Source organism: Chaetomium tenue (genome assembly GCF_020726465.1).
Source record: "Chaetomium tenue strain MPI-SDFR-AT-0079 chromosome Unknown F5144scaffold_6, whole genome shotgun sequence".
NCBI classification, from domain to species: Eukaryota; Fungi; Ascomycota; class Sordariomycetes; order Sordariales; family Chaetomiaceae; genus Chaetomium; species Chaetomium tenue.
The window spans coordinates 2,423,692-2,442,383 of NW_027117334.1; the positions used below are offsets into that span (position 1 = coordinate 2,423,692).

The following is an 18,692-nucleotide window of genomic DNA, read 5'->3' on the forward strand; positions in this document are numbered from 1 at the left end:
GAAGGTGGTGGTCGATTCGTGGGAGGATGAGGATGTGTCTTCGAGCGAGGAATCGGAGGCGGAGTCGGAGAATGCCTGGAGCGAGGGGACGGGGCAAACCGGGACTGTTTTGACGAGGGTTAGTGATGGTGATGGCCCGTCGCTGGTCAAGGTTTGTGAGGCGTTCCGCAGGGTCCAGCGCGAGTTTGATGACTTGTTCTTCAAGATGTGGGCTTGAGCGGAAAAGGGGGGTGGGGATTCATGTGTGGCTGTTGGTTTGGGGATTTTGTTTTTACTTTACTTATTGCAGGTTTTGATGATGATGGAAAAGTAAAATTTATTTTTGTTGTCTGTAAAAGTTGGTGCCTCGAAGAGCTGAAGATTGGGACGCCACAGAACGCGTCAGCGTGGCCGAGATGGGAAGCAGTTGATACCTCAGGTGGTTTCCAGGGCTTGCTTGGGTGAAGTGCTGTCTCATTTATTACTGCGGTTCGTCACAGATGTCGTCTTCGGGCACTTTGACCTCCAATACTTGGCTGAGGCAACATGTTATAACAGTTCCTTAACGACGGGAACCTGCCGTTGGGTTGTTGAACAACGATACAGCACATGGTTTGAGTTGCATGCCCCTGTCTTCGGAACCCATCCCCGGAGGTCGGATGCTGCGGGCCCCGCAAATTCGGTTGGGCGGCTTTAGTGGGCGCGGCTGAAAGCAAAGAAGGCGCCTGAGGGACTTCGTCAGGGGTGAGATTGGAGTCATTGGGCACAACCTGTGAACTTCCCTCAATCACCGAACAATAAACAAATTAGGGAATATTTCGCAGCCCTGCAAACTACCGTCGTGGCCCGCTTTACGCCGTCTTCAAACCGGTTTTGGACGAACTTGAGGAGACGATATCCACAGACCACAGATTCCAAGATTGGCTTGCCCAGACGAGCCAGGTTCAAACCCACAACCATCCCCTTGGACGTTCTCAACCGACCCTCAGCCGCGCCATGAACTTCCTCAAATCACCCAAACCACCCAAACCACCACCCCTCCCCAACCGCGACTTCCACTTCATCCCCATCCCCAACACCCCGGCTCACCCACCCCCCCTTACCCTCACCCACACCACCACATGGACCTACTGCGGCCCCCTCCTCCCCATCAGCAACCCGCCCGCCACGCCCACCGCAACCTCCCTCCCCCCAACCTTCCACACCTGGTGCGCGCACACCCTCACACCCACCTCGGCCCCGCACCTCCTCCCCCTCCTAACCCCCCTCCTCCACGCCATCCACACCTTCCTGCGCCAGCACCACCGCCAGCACTACTGGCTGACCCTCCGCGCCACCCAGCCCACCGACACCTTCGACACGCCGCGCTGGCACGCCGACGACGACTTCTTCGACCCGGCGCGCAGCGACGCCGCGCGCGGCCGCTGGAAGCTGTGCGCCACGCTGCAGGGGCCGGGGACGTTATTTGCGGTGGAGGGGGGCAGGGCGAGGGGGGTGTTGCGGCGGGTGAAGGAGAAGGGGAGGAGGGCGGAGAGGGAGAGGCCGCATGTTTGTCCCGGGGTGAGGTGCGTGGCGTGTGGGCGGACGAGTGAGGTGGTGAGGGAGGAGGTGAGGGTGGGGTTGGAGAGGGAGGGGGTGAGGGTGGTGCAGCCGGGGAGTGGGGAGATGGTGTTTTTTCGGTTGGGGGGGAGGGAGGGGGCGGTGCATTCGGAGCCGAGAATTGATTGTGATCGGGTGTTTGTGAATGTGGTGCCGGGGACGGAGGAGGAGTTGAGGGGGTTGATGGGGAGGTGGGGGATGGGGTTTCCGAGAAGTTGGAGTTTGGGGGTGCCGATGGTGGTGGGTGGGGAAGGTGGAGGGGAGGATGGAGATAGGGAGGATGGGGATGGGGAGGAGGCTGACGGGATGGTTAAGGTGTAGACGAGGGAGGTCGGTTTGTTGATCCTTTGCTTGTGTGTTTCGGGCGGTGTGTGTTTCAGGATGAGCCAAGATGTATATACAAGATACATGTAATACGTAAAAGACAGGATGGTATGGTAGGTCAGAGCGGATGTGTGGTAGCCACTTCCCATGAACATTCCCCTTGTTACTTTCTCGCGAGCGTTCTTGGCTGTAATCAAAACAAGGGTCATTAGCGAGGTCGGTAGGTATTTGGTACGGGTGGGCGGCAAGAAGAGGTAGGCATTAGCGTGGAACTTATCCGATGCATCGACTCAATTGCTGTCCCGATGCGGAATACAGAAATGCGTTGTGAATAAACACAGCAGCGGGAAACACCAGTCCTCTATGATCGTGCAGTTGACATCAGATCGGTTATGATTTTCCCCACAACTCCGCCAGTTACCCGGGGCTCAGTCACAACCAGGGGTTCCGTAGACATCTGACGAAGGAATATCGTCGTTTTCCTAAGACTGCCAATTCCAGGAGGATCATGGTCGAAACAATCAAGGCCAAACAGATGAAACTGACGAATGACCGTGGGGGCGAAGGCGCAGCGCGGATTTCCGTCCGAGGTCTGCGGCGCATGTTTGTGTGCTGCTCCAATTTTGGTTCGTGAATGGAAAACAACCTTTGCCGCACCTTGGCCAACGGCCACAAGGCCGGTCATCTGACGTGCATATGACGAAAGGCCCAGTGGTCTGGCAACCCCTAAAATGGGTGCCGGCCATTCGAAAAAACGAGTGGAGTGATCCTTCAGAGCTGCTAAGGCTAATGTGGTATCAAGAACCGCTAGTAAGAAGTGAAGGGAAGCAAAATCCTGTGAGATTTAAACCAGGATCGTAGGCTTGCACAGCCGCGGCGGACCGCACATAGTCATCGTATTGTGGAGGAAAGGAGTTATAAACCTTTGCTCTGGGTTAATGTGGTTGGCGGTGGGCCACTAAGCCAATGCCAAAATATGGTAGGTTTCGGTACGCTGTTAAGTGACGATTACGGGGGCTGGAACCTCAGCTCCTGGCCGGCGTACTTAGACGATTTGGCGGCTGGGTCTCTTCCGCGGTCATGGCCTTAGTTATGGGCCGGCTACATCCCGTCAGCGGCGTAGACCAGGTTCAGTCCGGGTCCTTCCACCTCTTACTGCGGCGGCCGGGCAAGGGAATGATTGATGGCGTTGGTCCAACTTGAACAGACCGCTGGGGAGATTGAATGTCTGATGATATATATTGATTGGCCTTCTTCACCGTACCTAAGTTGGAGACCCCAAACACTTCCAACATACTACAGCTTTTGATTCAACCTTCTAGAACAAACAGAAGCTCCTGAACCATATTACACTTGTCTCTGAATTTCAGAACCACTTCCTAGTTTGATCCAACTGAAGCATGGATCCGAACAGAAATCAACGGTCTACCAACGGCTCGGGGGCAAATGGGACCGGCAACACTCCGGTGACCAAGACGGTCAAGACGGCTACAACCAAGACCACTGCAACGAAGCCAGCAGTTCAAGCCCCACGTGCGACAAGCACCAGCACTGCCACTGCCAACTCAACTGCTACCAGCTCGACGTCTACCACCAACACCAGAACTGTGACCCATCGCCCGGCCCAGACTACCGCAACTAATAATACCCAGACTTCAGGGCGCCAGAATATAACTCGCACCGCCGCGGGTGCCGAGGGATCAGCCAGACCCCAACCCCGGGCAGTGGCTGCAAGCACCAACACCAACGCAACCGCAAGTACCAGCGGGCCAAGGGCTGCTGCAAACACGGCTGGTGCAAAGAAGGCTGCTGCCGCCAAAGCCGAGGATGACCCCTCTCTCGCCTACGCACGCCGTATCGCCGAGCTCGCCGTGCAGCGTGCCGTCCTTGCCACCAAGACTGTCTTGAGGTCGATTCCCAAGGAAGCGCCGGCTAATCCAAACACTCCACTGAGCCAGAACCAGAATGCTGGCGCAAAGGACGGTGCCTCTGGCGCGAACAAGGTGGCAGCGACCAAGAAGGACAATTCCCCCGTTACTATCGCCGACTTTGCCGTGCAGGCCCTGCTCATCTCCGGGATGCGCAAAGCTTTCCCGAACTATGGCTTCCTCGGCGAAGAAACCTCTGGAAAGCTTCGAGAGGACGAAAAGATGAGGGAAAAGGTATGGAAGTTGGTGCACAACACAAAGTTGTCTGACCCCAAGTGCGAGGCCCTGCTCGGGAAGCCAGGGGACCCGATAGAGATGATGGACATCATCGACATTGGAGCCAGCAAGACCAACGCCAAGCCAAACAAGAAATATATCATCATGGACCCCGTCGATGGGACGTCCGCATTCATGAAGCACGGCCAGTACGCCGTCGTCCTGGGTATGGTCGAGAACGGAGAGGAGATTATGGGGGTGGTGGCCGGTCCGAACGTCAAGTTTGACGATGTCGTCTTGGGGGGTGCAAAGATCACAGAGTTTGACACCGACGTTGAGGGTTTGGGGACCATGATTTCCGCCGTCAGGGGTTATGGAGCCACAGCTCGGCCCGTTGGGCCCGGAGAACTGCTACCGGCAGTTCCCCTCAACAGGGCATCGCAACCCCCGCCCAAGATCGACAAAACAAAGACTGGGTTGGCCAAGTTTCACGGCCTTCAGTATGTCGACTCCAGGAATAGCCCAAAGAGCCGATGGGACAAGGTCCAGGACTTTGCGGGAGGACCTGACAAGTACAAGAAAGCGTTACAGCTGTACTCGTCGCATGTTCGTTACATGGCCATGGCCCTAGGTGACCGGACATACACCCAGATTCGCTGGCCGGACGAACGCAAGAAACCGTTCGAGCCGTGGGCCATCTGGGACCACGTCGGCACACCGTTGATCTACACAGAATCTGGACCATCGAAGGTGACTGATCTACACGGCAAGCCCCTTACTTACAACGAGGGTAGGGATATGTTGAGCTATTATGGTATCATCACGGCCGATGCGACGATTCACAAAGCTATCGTAGATGCGGTCAAGGTGGAGTTCGCTGCTGAGCAAAGGCTTGTTGCGGCGCAAAAGCTTGCTGCTGCGCAAAAGCTTGCTGCTGGGAAAAAGTGAATGGCCAGGAGGCGGGCTATGAGGAGAAGGGAAAGTGATATGGGCAGGCCCATTAGATAGAGAATGGTAGGCTATTAAACAGATTTCCTGTTTTGGATACACATGGTCGAGACATGCAGCACCGTTCTCGATATCATGGCCCCGCGGAAGCGCTGGAAGTTCATGAGGCCACATGCTCCCCTCTACTTTCAACATATTCCTTCGTCAAAACCACGTTGGAAGAGCATATCGAATAGTATTACCACAAAATTAAACCGAAAAGCATATTTTCCCACCCTAAGTCGGCACAGGCGGGCCACCCGAGATGGTAGTCACAGGCCCAGCAATACCAATACAGTAGTAGTAACCAAGCCACAGCCCTCCACAGTCAGTACCAAGGGCAGGGTTCCACGCATAGAAGTCACTAGCGTGAAGTTAGCACATTTCTCCGCGGCTTGCGAGACTCCACAGGACTTACTTCAGATCAATACCCGCGTCATTTGCGATGGCCCAACACCCATCGTTTTCCCGGGCAAAGTAGAAACGGTGGCACTCGGAGGTCATGCCATCCTGGGTAGTGTTAGAACTCGACAGTCAAACTTTCAGCCCAGCACTAGGATCAAACTCACCCGAATCGGTGTCGGCGTGGTTATGGGTCCACCGCCGGATGACGTGGTAGTGCTCGCCGCAGTAGACGTGGTTGAGGAACCCGGAGGAAGCGTCGTGGTACCCGTCTCTGGCGGCGAAGTGGCGGATTGTGTTGTTGAACCCGGCCCAGAAGTAATTGTCACCACTGGCCCATCAATCGAAACGCACACGTAGAAGTCCCGTGTTAGAGCACATGATGTTGTTCCCAGGGCAGGGTTCCACTCTAAGAATTGTGTTTCCGTGATGCCATTTGCATCTTCAATTGATCGGCAGGTATCAGTCCTTTTTGAGTCGGTTAGCCCCTGAGCGAATTTCACCATCACGGGGCAAGCGGGAGGAGATAGGGGTAACAACTCACGGCCCAACAAGCCACAACCGCGCACAATCCTCCGTCATGCCATCCTGCGTCGGCGTGGCATCCGGAATCTCAGTCGTCTGCACCGGCTCCGAACGCGTCGTTGGCGTCCCGGGGATCCCAACACAATACCACCAGCCATCCACCAAATTAGTACACGCCGACCCAACGTTTGAGTTCCAAGAAATGAAGTCCTGTTCCGAGAAGGTGCCGAACATGGCCGCGATCTCAGCGCACGACTCACCGTCCCGCTGATACCAGCGCTTGCAGACGCCGATCTGGTTTGGGGGCAAGGGCGCCGGGGTGGCGGTGACGGTGGGCGGCATGGCGGTGATCCCGGCGGGGCCCACGACACAGTACCAGTAGTTTGCCCAGAGACCGTTGCAGTCGCCGTTCAGGGACGGGTTCCACGCGAAGAAGTCGGCTTCGGTCAGCAGCGTGCCGTCGACCATTACGCGGCAGGTATCGCCCTGGGATTTGGTTAGCGCAAGACCTCACCAGGCATGTCGATGGTCGATGTGGGGAAGAAAGGGGGGGGGGACGTACAGTCTTGGCTTGATAAAAGGACTTGCAGCCGCTGACCGTGCCGTCTCGGGTGGGGGACGCTGTGAAACTAGGATCGATCGGAGACAACGTTGAGGGCGTGAAGTTTGCCGTAATGGTCGGAATATCCACGTTCCCTGCCGTTGTGGTCCACCCGAGCTCAACGTTGGATGCAGGGCGGACGTTGATACAAACCCACCAGCCGTCGTAGAGACCCGAACAATCCGTGCCCAGGGCCGGGTTCCATGCAAGCCTGGTAATGGAGGTTAAAAGTGTAATTTTCCCGGTAGCTAAGGGGCGTGGAACAACTTACAGATTTGCCATGGTTAGCCATGAGCTGCTGGCAACGATACTATCGCAAGTATCCCAGGACGTGGTCAAACGCCAGTCGTCACAGTCTGCTGGCTGCCCGTCCTGCGTTTTGGTGGGAGGGAACTCTTGCGCCGTGGTTGTAGGTGTGATGGTGTAACTGGTGATGGGATGCAGCGTGGAGTATGGTTCCGTGCTTGTGTCGGTTGAACTAGACTCGGTTTCAGACGCCGTCCCGGACGACGACGTGCTGCCGGTGCTGCTGGAACTGCTAGTGCTGCTAGGGCCGGTGGTGGTGGTACTGCAAGAGCAGGTGGCCGGCGCGGAGCTCAGACTGCTGGGAGGCTGTGGCCCGACACCGACGCAGTAGGCATATCCAGGCCAGAAGTTGGTTCCACAGTCGTCGGCAATATCTGGGTTCCACTCATAGAATTGATCGACCGTGATCTCGTACGCTTGGGCGATGGACCAACAACCGTCGCCGTCAACGACTGTGTGGTAGGCATTGCAGTTCGAGGCAATGTTTGGGAAAGTTGGTCCATTGGGGGATGAATCCTGAGCCCGAATAACCGGCAATAGTAGTAGGGTAAGAGCCCGGGCCACGGAGGCTGCCCTGAGGATTGAAGACGGGGACATCTTCAAGAAACGAGTGTCAAGCCTGCCCTTCAGCAAGCCAGAGTCGGAGAAACCTGGGGGCAGAACGCAACTAGAAAGGAAAGCTCGTCGTAAAGAAGCGGAACGAGGGCGAGGATCGCACGCAGCATCGACCGGTTTACTCGCGAGAGCCTTCACCCTTCCAACAACCGGCCACTTAGGGCCCCCCAAAGATTGGAGTGTCCGTGTAAGGGTTCTTAGTCACACAATTCCCCGGTTAGGTCGATATGGGGAACGATATCTCCATAATGGATGGTCAGGCGAGCAATATCTCAACGCCATCGTCCCGATATTAGATCTCTTGGATATCACTCATAAGTGCACTAGGCCGTTCTCATGCCCTAAGCCCAGGGCCCTACAGTTCGTACTGTGTAAGAAGTTGGGAGTCAATAGTTGCGAACCTGAGTAATCCCCAGTGCTAGACGTCTTTGACGGTTCTGAGGCTTTTAGGACTGGCCGAGGAGTTGCTAGCGGCTAATTACAATACTGCCGCTAAGATCCCATGGTAAGCTTGGGCTTCCGGTGGGGCTGTTACAATTCAATTTTTTGAACTTCACGTTACATTGTGGCGCCGGTTCCTGCGCAAGGAGGTGTGGTGCTCAGTCAGCACATCGCGATTACAAGGGTCAAGACTCTGTCCCGAGAGACCAGAACTCGTGGAGAAATGTGGAGTGTGATTCGGAGCCAAGGCCCTCGATGTCAATGGGCTGACTCAGAAACCATTGGGAAGGTTGCCTACTGCGACCTCGGCAGCTTTAGTGGAATAGGTTCTATCAGTCATCTCGGGTAGGGCTGCGTCTACTTCCACGACTTCCCCGTTGTGGTCTTCCGCCACCAGTGAGACCGAGAGATGTATGGTTGGAAGCGGATCCCACCCACCCACGCCGGCGGTTCGGCCCTGAAGAAGATCACTAAACCCAAGCCAGGTGCATTTACAGGTACATGTACATGTACATTTACATCTTTGAATGTGCCCTTTGATCTTGTACCCCCTGTCTCCCTAGGTACGTTCACTCATGTCAACCCCATTTCACTACCACACAAGCAAAATATCCAATCTGCCCCACAGCGGTATGGCAATGGTAATCCAGGAATAACCTTCGTCTTCCAATAGTGGCGATGACCAGCCCGTGGCATACTTTGACGAGTTGAACACCCCTTTCTTTACACAACCCCAAGTTGTGCTGACCTTCAGTCTTTCGTTTACCTCAGAACTCACATCCTCCCAACACCGCGTGAACTCTGGAACAGCAAGTGGAGTTAATTCTGTGGCCCGCATAGTCGGCTCGGAACTGTCCCATCATGCTCAGTAAACTAGCAGCGCTCCTCTTTGGAGGGCTTCTCCTTCTCCTCGTCCAACCCATTCTCACTCAGAGCACGCCTGATTACACTTGTTCACCCACCAAGCCATGTACGCTAGGCTGCTGCGGTCCAATGTTTGTACCCCTTCTGATTCTCTCCCTTGGTAACCACCAACTGACACTTTCGGCAGCGACCAAACCACAGGGACGGGGATCTGTGGTATGGGCCCGACCTTCTGTGCCCCGGGGAACTGCACAAGCGAGTGCAATGCTAAGTCAGAGTGTGACCCGGGCTGGGGCCTTGAATGGTCGCAGGCTACGAACTGTCCGCTAAATGTCTGCTGCTCAAAGTTTGGGTTTTGCGGAACCTCGGCCGAGTTTTGTGATGGCAAAACCGTTTCCTCGCCGGAGTGCCCTGGTGGGAAGAGCGCTGATCAGCGGACAATTGGGTATTATGAGGGGTGGAACTTGGGGAGGTCGTGTGGACGTAAGTAGAACCACCCGAGCTATCTTTGTGGAATTAGCCCAACAACTAACGTGGGCCGCAGGTATGGCTCCGGAGGATATCCCTCTTGGATACTACACGCACATAAACTTCGCATTTGCCTTAGTGAACCCAACCACGTTTCACATCGACGATATGGGCCCAGACACGGCGGCACTCTACGACCGAGTATCTGCGTTGAAGTCGAGGGACCCCGATCTCAAGGTCTGGATCGGTAAGCCTCCCAATTTCTGGTAGTTCTTCGACGACAGACACTAACAATCCTTGAAGCCGTTGGCGGATGGGCCATGAACGACCCTGGCCCGTACCGTACCACCTTTTCGGACCTGGCCAAGTCTACAGCAGCCCAAGATGCCTTCTTTGAGTCTCTCATCACTTTTATGAGGCGGCACAACTTTGATGGCGTTGATCTTGATTGGGAGTACCCTGTGGCCGATGACCGTGGCGGTCTCCCCGAGGACTTCGACAACTTCGTCACTCTAGTTCGACGTTTGCGCGAACGCCTGAATCGAACGGGGCGGGATTATGGCATCACACTCACTCTGGTAAGGGATATTTTTTTGACATTTGGCCGTGCCCATAAATGAAATCTTCTAACCTTCCTTCTAGCCCGCCTCATATTGGTATCTCCGTGGCTTCAACCTCCAAAATCTCGAGCCGTGGATTGACTGGTTCAATGTCATGACCTACGATATCCGTAAGTCAAGCATTCTTTCCCATTGCTCTTCGACCCAAACACGCTGACGTTCCACCATAGACGGAACCTGGGACAGCACAGTTAAAGCCATTGGCCCATACGCCTTCGCCCACACCAACATGACCGAGATCCAGCAGGCTCTAGAACTTCTCTGGCGTAATAACATTAACCCCGGCCGCGTTGTACTTGGACTGGGCTTTTACGGCCGCAGCTTTACCATGAAGTCGCCTGACTGTATGTACTCCGGTTGCGAATTCACCGACGGTGCCCGAGGCGGCGAGTGCACCGGCACGCCAGGAGTGCTTTCTGCATCTGAGATCAATACCATTATTGCTAATGGCGCGACTGTTATGACGGATGAAGAGGCTGGAGTGAAGATTGTGACGTGGGATAGCAACCAGTGGGTTAGTTACGATGATGCGGCAACGCTCAAGATAAAGTTGGATTATGCGAACTTGAGGTGCCTGGGGGGGTAAGTTGAGACTCTCTGTGTTACATTCTTTTAGATATCACGCTAACTTAGAGATAGAACCATGGTTTGGGCTATTGACCTTGACGATGGGACGTTGATCAACGCACTTGGATCGGATCTCTCAAGACCCAAGAACGAACTTACAAAGCGCCCACCTAGTATCCCGGACTTTGAGACGGAGTGGGATGAGCTGTGAAGAGATAGGGTGTCTTCATGGTATAATAGGTTTCAAAGATACTTTCAGCAGTTTAAATGCTTTCAATGTTAACTTCTTTTGGCAAATCAACCGTTCCGTGATCGTAGAAGGTGATAAACATTACGGAAGCCATTAGGGCAGAGACGCTTTCCCTAGCTCTCAGCATGTTGACGTCCTCAGCAACCCAACGGCCTTAATCCGGGGTCTGGGCCATGGTATTGGAAAACTCATATTCTCCAGGCATAGAATTGTAACAATGCAAACAGCCGTGGAAAACCCAGAATTATGAGAATCCCAAGGCAAGTAACAAGTGCATAAACACAAATTCATCTCGACCAGAAAACGGCAGCCGGTCAGGATTACTGCGTTCCGTTTTCTTTTCTTCTTTCTTTTTCCTTTTTCTTTCTGCTTCATTTTCTTCTTTTTCCTTTTGGATATTTCTCAACGTCGATGTTCGTTTATTTGGCTAATCTGCTTCTCTGGCTTCACATTCATGTCCACCTTGGCACATGGGGAAACATGAAGTCATTGTGGAGTGATCAGATATGCAATGAACTCAAAATGACTATTAGGACAATACCAAAAATCAACCCAAAAGGCCCAGCTATTATTTTTAAACGAGCATGGTAGGTACGTCTGCCTGCCTTGTTGGCTGTCTAAGAGGAACAACCCGAGTCAGGGTCCTTCTTCCTGAGACTCTCAAACGCGTTCTTGAATGGGTTGCTCTTGTCATTCAGGAGCTTCCCGAAAAAGCTCGTCTTGACGCCGTACATCTTCTTGAGGCCAGCAACATCGCGCTTGCTAGGTTTGGATACGGGGTTGATCACGTCCCCATTGCGTTTCACGAGAACGTTCAGCTTGTTGCCAGTTGCTGTGTCAACCTTACCGCCAGCATTACTGGGGTCTGTAAACAAGATTAGTAACCCGTGAAGGTTTAATACCAACAGTGGCAGGGTTACTCACAGAGCATAATTGACTCCCAGTCAGGCTCATTCCGTTCGTCATCAATAGTACCGGGCTCGTCTGTGATGGGAATGTAGTTGAAGCCACCGGCGAACTTGCCCCTGCTGGCCTTGCTACGATCGCGGCAGATATCATTTCTGTAACCTCTCCTGATGTAGTCTGGCTGACCGGCGTAGGGGGCCATCACGGTGTCAAAATCCCGTAGATTCTCGCACTTGAAGTTATCCTCGCTGAAGAAGTAATTTTCTCGTTCGACGCCGGTGAAGGTCTCGGACCACCATTTGGGGTTCTGGTGTTCGTGGTGGAGGCCCCATGAGTGCTACACGTTTGGTAATCGCCGTCAGCTGTTGTATGTATGTAAGAGTGATAATTCCCGGCCTTGTCACTTACGCCCATCTCATGCGCATAGTTGGCCACGACATTACCCATACCAACATCAAGCACATCACTGAGCGTCATGACCGGCCCGAGATCGCTATCAGGACGATCGCTTTCTGGGGCGGCTTGCGGAGCGTCAACTCCCACCGTTGTGCTCATCTTTCGGTTGTTCTCGCCGGCGTACATGATGAGTAGATGCGTAGAACGCTGGTTTCGCTCGCATCCCGGGTCATCATCCCCCAGTATGGTGAACCGGAATTTGCCGTTTTTATCGTCTAATCCTGCCTGGCGCCAGAGCTCTCGGGCTGTGATGAGGTCGTTGTACAATATGTCCCTGGTGGCTCTATTGGCCCCTTGATGTTGATGGCTTCGCTGTTCAAAACACGCATTGATGTTGCCGTCTGGCCAGAGCCGGGGGTACGCACCCGTGGTGGCCGGGTTGCTTAGGCCGAAGAAGCGCTTCTGGTGAGCGTGGTGATCAGACGAGACATTGGTTCCGTTAAAGTAAATGTTGTTGACGCCGGAAAGATCCCGGGCGGCGATGGCCGCTTTAGCGTAGTGGATAGGAGGCTCCCATGCGCGGTTCCCGGCGTCGACGGCGGTTGCCGCGAGGAGGGAGAGGATTGTAGTCTTCATGGACAACATCCTCACAAACAGAAACGAACGAGCGTAAAAAGAGCCAGAGGGTTGAGAGGCTGCACCGGAGCAGCAAAGCGCTCGTGTATCAGTCCCAGGGCTCATAACTTGAAGAAGCTTGGACGGATTGCCGAGTGTCAAGACGACCTCGTCCCGGCGGCGAGACTAGCGCGTGCAACCTGGGTTCCATTCCCTGAGTATCGTCTGACGTCCCGATCGAGCTGACCAAGGCGCACTGATTCAGCGCACCTCCACTGCGGCTCCCGCCCTGCATAGTAACTGCAGTGTGCCTTGCATCGGCAGAGACCGAATATTGATTCAAGACTCGATATCAGGACTAGCAACAAACCAATGGTATAGTAATCTTCGATGGAACCGCCTGTCGCTGACTGTTGCAACTGCGTTGTGTTCTCCAAAACGGGCGCTATAATCTTACCCTCGATCGTAGTCCGAGAATGGCTTGGCCGTGGTATCACCGAGCTGCAGGAACCGACAGGGGTTCCGAAGGAGGTACCGGTACATGTCCATGCATGTGACGGAGCATGACCACGAGCTACCCTTGCGCAGGGGCACACACTTTACATACCCGCATGGAACTAGCGATTACACTCCATCTTCCTTCCTCAAAATCGGGAAAGGTGGATGCGTGACCATCTTCAAGAAACTCTCTGCCTAATCCCACCACTCCATCTCGCCAGTACAACAGCCGAGCATCGCGGGTTGTTCTTCAAGTGATGACACCGTATCTGAGCACTGTGTCCATTCGAGCTATTTCGCATGATTCAGTAGTCTGATATGGGCGCTGAGAAAGGACCAGTGGGGGCGGGGGGCTGACTGGATTATTGAAGTTATTCAGGGTAATTAACGCTCACTGCGCTGAACTGGCGATGGGCCTGCTCTTGGAGGTGCGGGATATACGGTGGACTAAGCCAGCCCTAGCAAACAACTTACTATCACCGATTACCTCAAGCCGAAGCACGTTATGCCACCCTTTCCGAGGTTGCAATCATAGGGTCTTCCGTTCATTCCCTTTTCTTTGCTCATATCACCCGCCCCCGCTCCAACTTGCCCGTCTTTTTAGGCCAGCAGGTTGCTAGTAGGCGAGAAGGCACCCTTCCCCGTCTTCCACCATGTTCCCTCTCCAGTCACTCGTTTCACTCTCCTTCGCCACTAGCTTCGTGGCTGCGTTGACCATCCCGCGCCACAATGCCAACTACACATCATTCGACGAGCTTGAGCGGCGGCAGGGCGCCTCGGATCCCGCGTCCTTCACCTGGGTTCGCCGCTTTGCCGCTGTTGGAGACAGTTACAGTGCAGGGATAGGTTCTGGCGAGCAGCTGGGTGGGCTTTTCCACAACTTCAATGACTGGTCCTGCTCCCGCTACGATCTTTCCTACCCGATGATGATGCGACAGTATGTCGGGGCGTCCATCGAAAGCTTCCAGTACCCCGCTTGCACAGGCGACCAGACGTGGCAGATCTTCAACCAGATCAACAGCCTGCAGGGCAACCTGGATCTGGTGACGTTGACGGCCGGTGGCAACGATTTGTGTTTGGTGGATATCATCAAGGACTGTATCGTCTTGGCCTTTTACGACGAGGCGACCTGCAACACCATCCTGCAAAAAGCCGAGGAGAACTTGGAAAACATCATGCGCAACAACATCAAGGAGATGCTTCTCGCGCTTGGCCCTAAGATGGCCACCAACGGCATCGTGGTGTACAACAGCTACGCACAATTCTTCAACACCAACGACGAGAAGTGCGCCACGGACCAGGACTGGGGCCTCTTCCCCTGGGTCGGCTACACGTGGCTGGGCATCCGGTCCACGCCACTACCCCTGACCATCGCGCGCCGCCAGCGCTTCAACACGCTCACCGCAGGCCTGAACAACCTCATCCGCGACGTCGTGCACGATGTCGCCGACGAAGTCAACTACAAGATCGGCTTCTCGAACTGGGATCCCTGGCCAAGCGAGGGCGTCGACGGGCAGATGTGTTCCCCCTCCTCCTCCGGAGCCTACCCCGACAGCCGCCAGCCCAACCTCCTCTTCTTCAAGCCGGACACGCGCAAGACCTTTTTCCGCTCCCCCCTCCCCTTCAAAAAGCGCGACGGCTCCGACGACGACCTCCACCTCGAAGTGACCAATGGCACCGCCACCACCTCCACCACCACCACCACCACCACTGACACCCCCCACCCCCCCTCAGACCCCCTCTCAGACCCCCCCTCAACCCCCCCCCTCGACCCCATCCTCGCAGCCCGCCTCGCCGCCCTCCGCACCGACCTCGACGCCTCCGGCATCCCACGCTCCATCTACCGCACCTCCCTCTGGCACTCGCCCAACCCGCGCGCCGCCGCGCTGCACGCGCTCAACCCACGCGCCCCCTCCGTCCCCGGCTGCCCCTCCGACGCCTCCAGCTGGCTGCCCAGCCTGGGCTTCCTGCTGCCCGATTTCTTCGGGCGCATCTTCCACCCCAACGAACAGGGCCACAACGCCATCGCGTCGTTTGCGATTGCTAAGACGATGGATTTGCGGGCTGGGGTGTTGGGTGCGTCGCCGGAGGTTTGTGAAATTGGGGAGGAGTTTAGCTGTTGGCGGAGTGGGGGACGGGCGGCGTTCGTGACGGCGGAGCGGGCGGATGCGAATATGAAGGATTTTTGTGCGAGTGTGGAGGGGCCCGGGAGTGGGTATACGCATTGGAGGAGGAGTAAGGTGTATCATGAGGGGACGCCGGATGAGATGGAGTTTATTTTGGATGGGGGGGAGGTGGATACGGTGAATCGGGAGGAGTGCTTGGAGGCGTTTACGAAGGTGGTGCATGGGTGTGATGCGGGGGATGGGGATAATCCGATGAATTGGAAGTTTGGGGGGCGGTGGAAGAAGGGGGAGTATGCGTATGATTTGAGCCCGAGAAGGAATCGGAACTTGATGACGGCGCCGAATGGGCAGTGTAAGGGGAAGTATAAGTTCTTGTTTAGTGACTTTGAGATGTATGGTACGTATCTCCCCGCCTGTTGCTCACTGTTTGTTTGCCTTCTCATACTGACAAGTTATAGGCGCCGGCTTCAGCAGCTGGGATTGGGGTCAAGAGACCGTGTTGCCCCAATCCAAGGGATGTCTTGGTCTCGGCGTGACGAAGTGGCACTGGGAATATTTTGACCAGCCTGACGAGAACGGGATGGAGTGGAAGGCGACATTCAGAACCCCAGTGTTCGTGAGCAACAGATGCTACAGAAACAACAAGGTTGTCAGCTCTGTGGGTGGCGATACGCACGGGTGCGGTGGAGATTCAGGGGCATAACAGCGATTTGCAGTCGTGTAGTTCTATCACTAATTCCAATTTCGTTCACGCTTCTCATAACGTCACATCTATACTCTATTCGCTTTAGTAATCTGGGTATCATCACCGGCAGCAGCCACCATATCCAATCGCCACCTCTCAGAACTCACACTACCAACCCCTTGACCTGCTTAAAATCCTTCACTTTGATATCCCGCCACACAACAACCGACACAATGGAGATGACCTGAATCACCGTAGATGCAATGATCATGATCCGTTGCGCGTCGCCATATGCATGCTGAATAGCCGCTCGGGTGGGCGAACCAATGGGGTACGACAGTTGTGTCTCGAGCGAGCCAACGATGGCCGTCAGATTGCCTAGGGAGTCTTGCGGGAGGTGCTCGGCCAGTTTCTGGGGGAAGACACTGTTCCAGATGGCACCAGCCACGGTCGAGCCAATAGCGCCGCCGACGTTGGAAAACATGGACTCGACGGCAATGACGACGGCAATGTATTGATGCGTGGTGGCCGCCATGACCGCCATCTGCTCGCAAATGACCAACGTCCCCCCCGCAAAGGCGATGAAGATCTGGCACATGATGATGTATCCGATGTTAACGTCCGGCTGGCGGAAATGCGCCATGAGCCCGACGCCGAGGATAGTGACTGGCACGCCGAAGTAGAGGGCAAGCCACTTGAAGCGGCCAGTGGCGCGAATGAGGAAACCGACGACGAATGCCCAAAAGCAACTGCCCAGACTGTAAATGTTGACAATGTATGACGATTTGGTCATGTCGAGGCCGTTGACGACTTGTAGAAAAGATGGAAAGTAGCTGTCCCAGATGTAGAACGAGACGAACAACACGCCAGCAAGAACGCAGGCGCCCATGACGGTGCGATCCATGAGCAAGTCGTAAGGAATGAAGGTCTTGGGCGCAACAAACTTTTCGTACAGGGCAAACGCGATCAGGAGGAGACCACCAACGACGAAAAATGCGATCAGCATTGGCGACCTCCATCTTTCAGCCTGTTGGGCGTAGAGGTTGAAAGGCAGGAGGAAGAGAGCCAAGCCGGCAGTAATGAGAAGAAGCCCGACCACGTCGAACTCAATAGCGTAATACTTGACAGACTGAATCCAGGTACGGCCGCTCTTCCGATCCGGGATGAGGCCCATCTTACGAGCCTTGCGGTAGTTGGTGTAGAATAAGACGAGAAGCGGCGAGCAAATGGCGGGTGTGATGATAGCGAAGGCACCGAAGCCCCACCGAAAGCCAGGTCCATGGTAGAAAGCATCCGCCAACGGCCCACCGATCCACACGGTCATGATGTAGGGCGAAGAGATGAATGCGAACATTAACGCCCGGTTTTTGAGTGCCGATGTGTCGGCTATAAAGATGGAGATGGCGTAGGAGACCCCGTTGTAGCCAACCCAATAAAACACTTGACCCGCGGCATAAGTTTCGACATTGTTGCAACCGGCCATCATGACGAGCCCAATGGTCAAGCTGATCATCATGGAAACGAAACCTTGCGGGCGGCCCCAGATATCCAAGATTTTGGCGAGCGGGAGCTTGAAGAGCCCACCAATGAGGTTGGCAAAAACGCCCGTAGCGGCCGTCAGAGAGTGGCTCTTGAATTCGCTCGTCACGTAAGGCGTCAGGGTGGACGACATGCCCTGCTGCATGGTATCGACGAAGAAGATGCACCAAATACTAATACGAGGTAAAACATATCAGCACCAGATCTTGGCTGTCCAATTTGAGGCCGGTAACACCTACGTAACGTAAGCCACAATGAGGCTCGTTTTTGTCCAAACCTTGGCTAAGGCTTCCACATCTTGGATACCGGCTTGGGCGCCCACTGAGATGGCATCCGAGTCGTGGTCGATATCGGAGGGGGATTGCAATGTATCACTGACAATGTTGGCTTCCTTGTCGGTAGCGGCCTTTTCGCTAGGGACTTCCTGCTCCACGACCGGGGCCTCTTGAGGCCTGACCAGGGCAGCAAGACGCCCTTTCATCTTGGTGGTAAACGGTTGTTGAGATTGAGCCGGCTGGCAAAGAGGACCGTTAACAGACGGAAGCTCCGCGATGGGTTTCCGGTAGAGGGGGTGGCACTAAGGAGAAAAGCATGAGAAGGAAGGAACGGGACGAAGGCACTGGGTCTCGGGATCGGCAAGGAAACAGGTCATTTTTATCAGATGTTGCACCCGAGGCAGGTGGGGACCTTGAGAGTGGGATGGATGGTGGGACAATTGGGCCCGCGCCTGCCCCCAACTCTCCTTCCTGCCTCGGCGTTGCACCCGGACTTTGGAAAGCGAGGTTCACGGTTTCCCATTTCCATTTCCGGGTTTGCAACCGCTGCATCGGATGCTTGGATTGCCTGGCTCAAACTTGATGTCATGCATGCCGTGTCATTGCCGAGAAAACAACACTCCATCCACGCCATAGGCCGACGCCAATCACGGCACAAGAGCCTCGGTCGATGCTGTGTTGGTAACTTGGTTCCGAGATCATAACCCAACAGGAAGGATGTCCCGTTGGTGAGTGGGGGGTTGACCCACTGAGCCCTTTATCAATCGGATCAGAAAAATCTGATAATCTCTCTTGGCATTGCTACCACAGACCCCCTTCGACCCCTGGCGCGGTGTGCGATATCGGTACTTCCGCGCGGATTGATCGAGGAACGCCAAAAGTTATTTACCATGGAAAAACAATGAGCCATCACGGCCCTAATGATGTACAGAGTCCATCGGTAATCCCGTTTTGAGTCTT

At 54.9% G+C, this 18,692-nt stretch overlaps 7 protein-coding genes across 7 annotated transcripts; 4 read left to right on the top strand and 3 right to left on the bottom strand.

Annotated features, from left to right (window-relative positions):
* Window positions 1-596: 596 nt before the first annotated feature.
* Window positions 597-2,005, top strand: F5144DRAFT_357491 (uncharacterized protein). The gene has a single exon (XM_066784364.1). The coding sequence runs from the start codon at window positions 976-978 to the stop codon at window positions 1,897-1,899; it is 924 nt and encodes a 307-aa protein (XP_066640027.1). The 5' UTR covers window positions 597-975; the 3' UTR covers window positions 1,900-2,005.
* Window positions 2,006-3,181: 1,176 nt separating this feature from the next.
* On the top strand, window positions 3,182-5,067 carry F5144DRAFT_582904 (uncharacterized protein). Its single transcript, XM_066789525.1, has one exon. It carries the CDS (start codon window positions 3,303-3,305, stop codon window positions 4,992-4,994), a length of 1,692 nt encoding a protein of 563 aa, XP_066640028.1. The 5' UTR covers window positions 3,182-3,302; the 3' UTR covers window positions 4,995-5,067.
* A 380-nt stretch (window positions 5,068-5,447) lies between these two features.
* Window positions 5,448-7,464, bottom strand: F5144DRAFT_495135 (uncharacterized protein; the record flags this gene model as incomplete). The annotated part of the gene is made up of 5 exons (XM_066786079.1): window positions 5,448-5,543; window positions 5,603-5,903; window positions 5,980-6,446; window positions 6,523-6,772; window positions 6,833-7,464. 5 exons carry the CDS (start codon window positions 7,462-7,464, stop codon window positions 5,448-5,450), a joined length of 1,746 nt encoding a protein of 581 aa, XP_066640029.1.
* A 1,320-nt stretch (window positions 7,465-8,784) lies between these two features.
* Window positions 8,785-10,653, top strand: F5144DRAFT_495276 (glycoside hydrolase superfamily; the record flags this gene model as incomplete). Its single annotated transcript, XM_066786092.1, has 7 exons — window positions 8,785-8,918; window positions 8,975-9,270; window positions 9,332-9,502; window positions 9,559-9,833; window positions 9,898-9,985; window positions 10,046-10,457; window positions 10,515-10,653. The coding sequence occupies 7 exons, from the start codon at window positions 8,785-8,787 to the stop codon at window positions 10,651-10,653; spliced, it is 1,515 nt and encodes a 504-aa protein (XP_066640030.1).
* Window positions 10,654-11,309: 656 nt separating this feature from the next.
* F5144DRAFT_605804 (uncharacterized protein) lies at window positions 11,310-12,630 on the bottom strand (the record flags this gene model as incomplete). The annotated part of the gene is made up of 3 exons (XM_066791458.1): window positions 11,310-11,557; window positions 11,617-11,935; window positions 12,007-12,630. 3 exons carry the CDS (start codon window positions 12,628-12,630, stop codon window positions 11,310-11,312), a joined length of 1,191 nt encoding a protein of 396 aa, XP_066640031.1.
* A 933-nt stretch (window positions 12,631-13,563) lies between these two features.
* Window positions 13,564-16,009, top strand: F5144DRAFT_657780 (SGNH hydrolase-type esterase domain-containing protein). Its single transcript, XM_066793195.1, has 2 exons — window positions 13,564-15,630; window positions 15,692-16,009. The coding sequence occupies exons 1-2, from the start codon at window positions 13,761-13,763 to the stop codon at window positions 15,934-15,936; spliced, it is 2,115 nt and encodes a 704-aa protein (XP_066640032.1). The 5' UTR covers window positions 13,564-13,760; the 3' UTR covers window positions 15,937-16,009.
* F5144DRAFT_518274 (major facilitator superfamily domain-containing protein) lies at window positions 15,931-18,103 on the bottom strand. The gene is made up of 2 exons (XM_066786661.1): window positions 17,697-18,103; window positions 15,931-17,630 (listed from the first exon to the last, which is right to left on the bottom strand). The coding sequence occupies exons 1-2, from the start codon at window positions 17,936-17,938 to the stop codon at window positions 16,082-16,084; spliced, it is 1,791 nt and encodes a 596-aa protein (XP_066640033.1). The 5' UTR covers window positions 17,939-18,103; the 3' UTR covers window positions 15,931-16,081.
* Between the last annotated feature and the right edge of the window lie 589 nt (window positions 18,104-18,692).

Coding starts and splice junctions, on each gene's coding strand:
- F5144DRAFT_657780 (XM_066793195.1), top strand. CDS start 13,761: ATGTTCCCTCTCCAGTCACTCGTTTCACTCTCCTTCGCCACTAGCTTC. Junction 15,631..15,691: donor TAGTGACTTTGAGATGTATG/GTACGTATCTCC, acceptor GACAAGTTATAG/GCGCCGGCTTCAGCAGCTGG.
- F5144DRAFT_357491 (XM_066784364.1), top strand. CDS start 976: ATGAACTTCCTCAAATCACCCAAACCACCCAAACCACCACCCCTCCCC.
- F5144DRAFT_582904 (XM_066789525.1), top strand. CDS start 3,303: ATGGATCCGAACAGAAATCAACGGTCTACCAACGGCTCGGGGGCAAAT.
- F5144DRAFT_518274 (XM_066786661.1), bottom strand. CDS start 17,938: ATGAAAGGGCGTCTTGCTGCCCTGGTCAGGCCTCAAGAGGCCCCGGTC. Junction 17,631..17,696: donor CTCATTGTGGCTTACGTTAC/GTAGGTGTTACC, acceptor ACCTCGTATTAG/TATTTGGTGCATCTTCTTCG.